At 44.7% G+C, this 8,729-nt stretch overlaps 1 protein-coding gene across 1 annotated transcript in view; it reads right to left on the reverse strand.

Moving 5' to 3' along the window:
* Nucleotides 1–7,953, reverse strand: part of RADX (RPA1 related single stranded DNA binding protein, X-linked) — a 29,153-nt gene extending 21,200 nt beyond the window's left edge. The window contains exons 1-4 of the mRNA XM_050902028.1: nt 7,945–7,953; nt 6,482–7,142; nt 5,498–5,640; nt 2,922–3,114 (exon numbers count right to left, since the gene is read on the reverse strand). Coding sequence (XP_050757985.1) covers nt 2,922–3,114; nt 5,498–5,640; nt 6,482–7,142; nt 7,945–7,953 — 1,006 coding nt within the window. The remainder of the gene's footprint in view (nt 1–2,921; nt 3,115–5,497; nt 5,641–6,481; nt 7,143–7,944) is intronic.
* Nucleotides 7,954–8,729: the final 776 nt, after the last annotated feature.

Genomic DNA, 8,729 nt, shown 5'->3' on the forward strand with positions numbered 1-8,729 from the left:
TTTATGCTAGCTTCATTCTCAGATGTCACCAAGATCTAAAACTGTCTTGCAGACAATGAAGTAAAACAGAAGACAGAACCAGCAGATCAGAACTTCCACATCTGATACCAGTTCAGGTAGTTATTCATATAATAGAAATATGCCATGGCCATGGAGGAAAACAAAAGGTCTTCTCATGTCTATTCTATAGCACCTGAAAAATTTAATTTATTAAGCAGACTGTTTAGATGCTGAATAACAAACATGGTGGAGCACTGGGGCAAGCGAGGGGTTCTGCAACCAGATAAAAAATACAGGAGGAATGGCTTCAGCATCTAGAATACACAAGGTGGTACTCTATTGTCTCTCTCATAACACGGCAAATCTTGCTGGTATGAAAAACACAGATTCTGATGAAGTTTCTACAAAATGCTTGGGTTTGTGTAAGGGATTATTCAAATAATGCACCCAGAAAAGTAATTAAATAGGTATAAATAATGTATACAATTGTTTATATAATTATATCCGGCCCCTCACCCTAGAGGTGCAACATTAGGAAGGTGTTACACTTGAAATCAGACCCTCTACTTAAGAATTTTCTTTTGGCTGCTGCTTCCTAGAAATGTATTTGGAGGACAATCATGGTTTTGCATATGGTGTTTTAGGACAGTGTCTCAGAGAAAATTCCAGAAAACAAAACTTGCCCACGCATCAAAACTATTTATCAATTGTTTCGTCATTTTGAGATTAGATGAAAGTCATATACTCAAGTCAGGACTACACCCTGGGACGATTCAGAAGCTAAGGTCAGTCCAGGCTACTTGAAACAGCAGTTTTCGTCAGTACCACATAAATTCAGCCATCCGTGAAATGCACACATTGCCTAGCAGTGGAATTCAAGCTGTTGGTACTAACTATTTAAGCTCTAAAGGTTTTAGGTCCTGAAACAGCACCTCTCAGCATGTCATACAATGCTTCAGCTGCAAAGAGGAGCAAGCAATGCAGAACTCGCTTCTCAGAAATCTAGGAACATGCCAGAAGCATACCGTCTTGCAAGAACTCTTAATCTGGAAAGCCCTTTCCCTTGTGGCCTTGTTAACCCTCCAGATATATTTTACAACATTTACAGGTGAATGGTTGTAAGGAAACACTGGAAAGCTGGGATTTGATGGAATTACAAATTGGAAATAGATGATGAAAAAAGTAATTGTTACTTAAGCAGTTCAGTGTAATTGACTGCTTTAACTAGCTAGCTGAAGAACTTTTGGAGTGCTCATTGTGCATGCTTAAAAAAAACTGAAATATTGCCCCATATTGGACATATACAGAGGTATTTATATTAACGGAGTAATTAGTGAGGCATTAAATTTCACTTCATCTGAACAAGAAAAACCAACAATGCACAAGGAGTTGCATAAAATTGATTTTATAACTGCTCTAGAAATTTTTCTGGATATTCTTTTCTCTTTAGACTCTCTTCTTGCAGGATATATGGGCATAAGATCCATCAATGCATGGTATTATGTGCTTTGTAAGTTCATAGTAAGACAAAATTCTGAGCTTTGTGCTGAGAAAAGAAATAAGATACTGTACATACATTAATACAAACTGAAGATCAGTAATTTCTACAGTTTATCCGTGGTCTGAAAATATACCACGGCACTTTACTATAGACTGACTTTCAATTCTTCCATTACACATCTATTACCATTTACAGCCCATTGGCCTAATTTTCTATTTTGATCTCTTTGTTAACATTTCTACCCCAGTGACGCTTGCAGAAATCAGTAGTGTAGTGTGAATGAAGCCATTAAAATGAAGTGATATCTGCCCATAGAGAAAGTCACCTCAGAGCATATTTTATTTTGTCCTTTTCCCATAGAAAGGTTTTGTGGCAATTATAATTGTTTTCAGGGCTGGCTTGTAATCATCATCAGCTTCCCTCACAAACTTCCACTCCTGGCTAAACATTTCTCTTTCCTGCAAACTCATCACAAACACTTCAGACATTAAGATCTGGTTTTAAGGCAAAGATACATTAGGCAGAGAATACACTGCTTCTAGCAGTGAAAATATTGTTTATTTTTGTGCACTGTAGCAACTGCATTAGGAAACTGTCATTGTTAATAAGTTATACATACATCATCCTGCACTAACACACATATTTGCTTGTTTCAAGGAAGTTCTTTTGAATTTTCTGAATGTTGGCTGTCATTTTGTTCTGATTATAAAACCACAAATGGGGAAAGAACTCATGTTCAGCGAAGCTGGAGAAAAAATAAATATTGACCAAATCCAGTTTGAAAAGGCTATTAATTGTTATATTGCAGCACTTGTATTTCTGTAGCATAGCTCCTTTGAATATGTCACACTAAACAACCGCAAGTAAGAGAATACTTTCTCATAGCCAAGGAATATTCTTCATATATGCACTCCCACGGTGCTGCTGTTTCAGCACAGACAGCAATCATCAGTGCAACTTTTTATTCAGTGGAGCTTTGCAGATACTCTGGGCCTTGACCATATACACCAAAATCTAAAGTCAGATCAGCTGACAGTGTGCTTCAATGACCTGGAAGAAGGTGTGAGCAGTGCACAAACGATATCTGTATTATTTATCAGGAAGTAGAATCAGATTAAAATTCAGTACCAGAGGCCTGTCTTTATGACCCCAATACTTGAAATCAGGGATTAGATTTTTATTTATTTATTAAATAAAGGTTTTAACTAATTGTGGCAATAAACTTTGTAGACATGATCCAACTACAAACAGGGAACAATATGAACTTGGATGCTAAGACACCTTTCAGAGCTAATATTTAAGGATATATACCTTATCAATTAGTCTCAGCAATGGATCACTTTCTATTTTATTTCTATGAAGAGCTACCTTTTTACAGCTATATTTCACTGAATCAAAACAGGTTTCTGCAATACTTAACCAATTGTAGCAAATCTCTTCATCTGTGAATCCCCTGGGGTTGGCTGTGTTTTAAATGGGTAACTGGTTTTGATAGCATACTGCTCAAGAAGTAGTACCGTGCCAACCTTCATACTGTTATACCATTCAGGACATAATGAATTCCACAAAACCATTGACATCATGCCTGAACCATCAGCAACTTCAAAGTAAGCCTAAAGGAAAGAGAGACAAAATACATTCATCTTTTATTTATCATCATTCTGGTATGTATTTATTTTCGATAATGCATCAGCTACTTGACTCGTGAACAATTTCTCTGATGATTACAAATGGATACAGAGTACATTCCAAAACTTGTATTGAATACTAGAGTTGAAGAAATCCCTAATTTCCACAAAATAATTCTTCCACAACTACCCCAGCCCAAACTCTTATCTTTCCAGTGCTCAGTAATGGTAGGCGACACCAGGTTCACTCTACGGTTTTTGGAGGAGGTTGGGGAAATATCATGCACAAGAAACAATACTGAAAAGATTCTTCTTTATCAGAGAGAACGCTGTATTTAGAATAACTTTTCAAAATATCTATGAAGGAAAAACATATTTTGGAAGTTGAGATGTTACAAGACCATTTGCTAAATATTCTTGATCAAAACATGATACAAGTCTGATTTTCAAGCAAATAAAAAATAAATGCAGAAAACAATCTGCATTGCAAACCACTATTTTTCATTGAAGTTTTTCTCACGACAAAGATTTCTACTCGATTTTGTTTTAAACTGGGAGAACTTTGAACCATAACTGAGCAGATCACTGAGCAGTGAAAAAGATTTTTAAACACTGTTATAATGGTCTTAAAAGGTACCAGTCCACTGAAAAAAAATCTCAGCTCTATCAAAATGCTTCATTTTATCCATTCATCTGTCAGCCTCAAACAATCATCTGCTTTTGTTCATACCACCATCCACTCTCTTCAATACATCACCATTCTTGAACATCTCTTAATACCTTATGTGTTTTTCCCCCTTGCTGCTTCTGAAATCCTCTTTTCCTTATTCCAAGTTCAATACCGAGATTATACAAATCAACACTTGTTCGTTCATTCTAATACTCCTAATTAGTCATGAACCATGCATCCTTGAAAGTAAACCATTGTATCATAGAATCTTTTGTTATCCCATTGTTTTTTATCTAATAATAATGCAATACACAATAGTATCTAAAGAAGGAAAGCAAAAAGCATGTAAAATCTGTCTCCTAACTTCTTGAGCTAAATCAGCTCTGGGTTGTAGAATTGATTCTACATCTAATATCAGTAACGTGACTGATGAACTGCCATGAAAGTTAGGAGTATCATCTAGAATGTCTACTGAGAAGCACCTCCAATAAAAAGACCCAGACTTATCTTCATGTGCAAAGGGAATGGAAACTTGGAATAAGAGAACACCACAGCCCTTCATTAAGACATTTTATACCTCTCTCTCCCCACGGAAGAATTCATATGAGTTACTGGAGCTCTTTGTAAAGTGTTGTCCTCCTGTACAGGGCCTGGCTGGGATGGAGTTTATTTCTTTGCACCAGCCTGCACGGTGCCGCGTTTCAGATCTGTGACTAAAATAGTGTTGATAACACACCAATGTTTTAGCCGTTGCTGAACAGCGCTTGCATGGTGTCAAGGTCTTTCTCTGTTTCTCACTCTGCCACCCCAGCGAGTAAGCTAGGGATGGGCAAAAGGCTGGGAGGGGACACAGCCGAGATAGCTGACCTGAAATGGCCTAGGGGATATTCCATGGCACGTTAACAACATGCTCAGATATAAAATGGGCCGCTAGATTTCCCAAAGCACCCATTGTTCAGAGACTGGCTGGGCATTGGTCTGCTGGTGAGAGGTGGTGAGCGAACAAGTGATGCAAAGGAAATCGCCTTTTTTTCCTCCCCTTCCCTTTTCCCCTTCACCTTATTAAACTGTCTTTATCTCAACCCATGGGTTTTTCCTTGTTTTTGCCTTTCCAATTCTCTCTCCCGCCGCCCTGGAGGGGGCAAAGAAGGGAGAGCAAACAACCAGCTTAGTTGCTGGCTGGGACCAACCCCCCACACCCCCTGTCTCCATTTCCAAGAAGCTCTACACAAAAATATCACAGGTAAAACATACTAGGAAAATCATTAAGAATTTTACAGTAAAACAATCTATCTGGAAGTCACCAGGTAAGAGAATTAGGGGGATACAAATTGTTAAAATTTGTTTGCCCCCTTTTTTTTTTTTTGACAAGACAGACTAACTCCAACTTCCAAAGCATAGAGACCAGAAACATTTAGGCTGTTAGCTACTAAAAACTCCAAATATTTTTTTTTCTTCACAAAAAGCTTAACTGAACTATAGTAACTGAAACACATCCACCAAAGTTTGGACACACGATACTAAATTCACCATTTCCTACTCTAAAGGGCTCAGCATATTTGTAAAGGTAGCATTTTTAATATAAAGTAGCTACAACATAAATCTTAACTTTATGTGCTTACTGTATGGGAATAATGATTTCCAAATACCCTACAGTTATTCGTTCGACTGTTAACCTATGTATTTATCCCTCTTTACCTGGTAAGGCATATCCAGTTTTTTCTCTGGTTTCCCGTAGTACCTTAGTCTAGATTTGTGCAGGACTCTCACAAGAAGTGGATGGAAGTGAACTCTGCTTCTCCAGGTCATTTCCAGCTGACCCAGAGAAGTCAGCTTGGAGACTAAGGTTAAAGGGAAAAAAAAAAAGAAAAAGAAAAAAAGACCAAAAAAGAGCATTCATGATTGAACATTTCAGTTTTCAGGAGTAAAGTGCACAGACCAGGACAACACATGTATTTTCTTAATGTTTCTAACATCTAAAAAGGCTCATTTGCTGATACCATTCACCACGAAATCCTGTTCTGAGCTATCTGCACACAGCATAGTTTTTGTTTGTTTTTTTTAATTGAGAGAGAGTGTGATGACACATCTAAAATGACACAGAAGGGTTGTCAAATGAGCAGAAGAGCTACTACAAAAGACACATGCGTTAGCCTACAAGGGCATCACACTTGTGCAGGAGTCCCACTTATACCTCCCTCCTCACCAGGCTTCGTGGACTGGCCTGAGCCCCTCAACACTGACTGCATTTTGGGTGGCAGCTTCTAGGTGCGAGCACCGTGGGTGGCAGCTTCTAGGTGCGAGCACCGAGTCCCACAGACGAGGCAAGAGACTACTGCTGGAACGGATGTTTTTGACACCTCAGAAGACCGGGTGCAAGCACCACAGCTACGTATTTCCAGCCAACGTGTCGTAAAGCTTAAAAACCCTCTCAAATAACACGAGCACGTAAACTGCGATACGTACAGCACATTCGTACCGGTGCCTAACGCAACCGGAGGGTCACTTCTGCTCAGGGAGCTCGGCCCAGCTGCACAGGCAACGCAAGCAACCGCGCCCTCTCCTCTTTGCGGGCGCCTCTGGACAGCTTCAGCAGCGCAGGCCTCCCTAGGGCGCTCGGCTGCCTCTGGGCCGGTTTCCACCTACATCCCCTTCCTCTAAAGCCGCCTCCTCTCCGCTTACCGTCGACGTCCACCTGCGCCTGGGGCTTCTCTGCCACCCACATGTCTCCGTAGGGATCCTCGTTGTTCCACAGCGGCAGGTAGCGCTTCTTCTCCCCGCGGAGGGGTGGCGGGCGGGGCCGGGCCGGGGCGGCGGCGGGGGGCCCGGCGCCCCCCACCCGCTCCAGCTCCTCCAGGCAGAGGAAGCCGTAGTTGAGGCGCTTCTCGTCGTACAGGTAGGAGCAGCGCGTGAGGCGCAGGCGCGCGCCCGCGCGCAGGTGCGCGCGCTGCACCAGGCCGTTGAGGCGCGGCGCCAGGTAGCACCGCTCCTGGCACGCGCCGTCCGCCAGGGTCACGTCGTACCAGTACTGCGGGGCGGCGGCGGCAGCGGCGGCGGCGGGCGGCGGCGGCGCCTCGGCCAGGTACCGCTCCACCGCCACCACCGTGACGGGCGGCGGCTCCGCGGGGGCCACGCTCAGCTGGGAGGAGCCCCGCACTTCCTCAAAGACCCTCTGGAGCCAGGAGGCCCCGCCGCTCGCCGGCCCCGCCGCCGCCCCCCGCCTCTCCTCGGCGGGGCAGGCGCTCCCGCCGCGTTCCGGGGTAGGGTCCTGCATGACAGCTTCCTCGCGGCCCCTCCCCCCGCGCCGCGCCGCCGAGGGCGAAAGCCGGAGCCCGGGCCGCTGCTGGGGAGGGGGAGGGCGGCGGGAGACGGCGGCCTCGGCCTCTTGCTGTCACGGGCTGAGCCGGGGCGCCGCCATGGCGCGCGCGGGGGCGGGGCTGGTGCGCGCGCGCGCCGCGTTCCATTCAAAGCTCCCAACGGTCGCGGAGGGGGAGGGGTGGAGCCGGCGGAGCGTTGCCGGGGCGGGGGGGGGGGGGAGAAAGACGGTGACAGGAAGGCAGCGGCGGCGACGACAGCAGCAGCAGCAGTGAGGAGAGCGGGCTCGGCTGGGGCGGGGGTGTAAAGGAGGAAGCGGAGGCCCGGGGAAGCGGTGGGAGGAGCAGCCGCGGGGGCGCCGGCAATAAATAGCCGGGTAGCGGCAGAGAGAAGGGGGTTTCTGAGGCGTTGGGTCGCGCTCCCCCCCTTCCCTGCTCCTGGGTACCCCAGGGCTTGTTCCTCCGGTCGGCTGGCGCTGCTCGGTCGTTATTAAACCGAGCCTGGGGACTGCGGCCCGGAAGGGCCGTTTGTACGTCTGCCCAGGCGCTGACCTGCTGCCCGCCCTCGTCCTCGGGGAGCGCTGCCGGAGAGCTCGCGGGGTGGCCGCGGCTCGTCGTCGGTAGGGCAGGGCGCGGCAGCCGGGCCTGCCAGCCTCCCGAGTGACAAATGGGCTCTTTATTCCCTGCGGCCCGTTAGGGACTTTTTGCTGCACCTGTTCCCGATTCCGTTTTAAGTGGATGCATAATACTTATTATTGCTTCTGCCTCAAGATGAGTGCGTTCCTAGTTGCGATGGAAGTGTCTCGTGCTAGCGCCTAAAATTGTATTTACCTTTTTCATAGTTGCTGTGTGTTGGTAATCACAATCATCCTGCCATTGGAAAAAGTCTCCTGAGTCTTTCTCCTTTGTTGTTTCCAACAGTAATGGTTGAGTTTCCATCTACCAGGAGAAATTCTTCCTAGTGGTCTCTAAGTGTGTGACCTTACTCTTTTATTTTATTATTGATTCTCATCCCACTGCTACTATCAAGATCATCCTGTTCTTCTTTATGATACTATGATCGCTTATGATATTAATGAAACTTCTGAAGATTAAGAACTTTGTATTTAATACTTTATTAGTACTTGCTAATATATGTATTTTTTTCCTATCAGAGGGAACATTAGGCTATAAAGCAGCAGGACAGAGTGAGGAGAAAGGGGTAAAGATAAAGGGGCAGGAAGAGGAAGAAGAGAAGCAGTTTCCAGTATTTATAGTGTCACTGGTCCAGATAGCCTTTGGAAATCCAGAAGACTAAAGTGGGGCTGCAGCTTGGGCAGAGCTGCTTCACATGCTGGGCCAGAAGCAGTTCTCCGAGCTCACAGCTTGAGAATGATCGTATTGTTAGTCTACTGCCTTTGCCACTGTGGAGCATTTGCCTTAGGGAAACTGTTGCTTGAACCATTAAAAACAGACTGAATAACTAGACAAGGGGGTATAAAAACCAAGCCTTTTCTGACCTTTAGACTGCCCTAGGAATGGTATGAGTTTATGGATTTTATGTAACTGCACTCCTTAGCGAGAAAATTTAAAACAAATCAGTGATTCTTGATGTTTATGTTGAAACCAAGGTACTG

Source organism: Gymnogyps californianus, chromosome 9 (assembly GCF_018139145.2).
Source record: "Gymnogyps californianus isolate 813 chromosome 9, ASM1813914v2, whole genome shotgun sequence".
In the NCBI taxonomy this organism is placed as follows: Eukaryota; Metazoa; Chordata; class Aves; order Accipitriformes; family Cathartidae; genus Gymnogyps; species Gymnogyps californianus.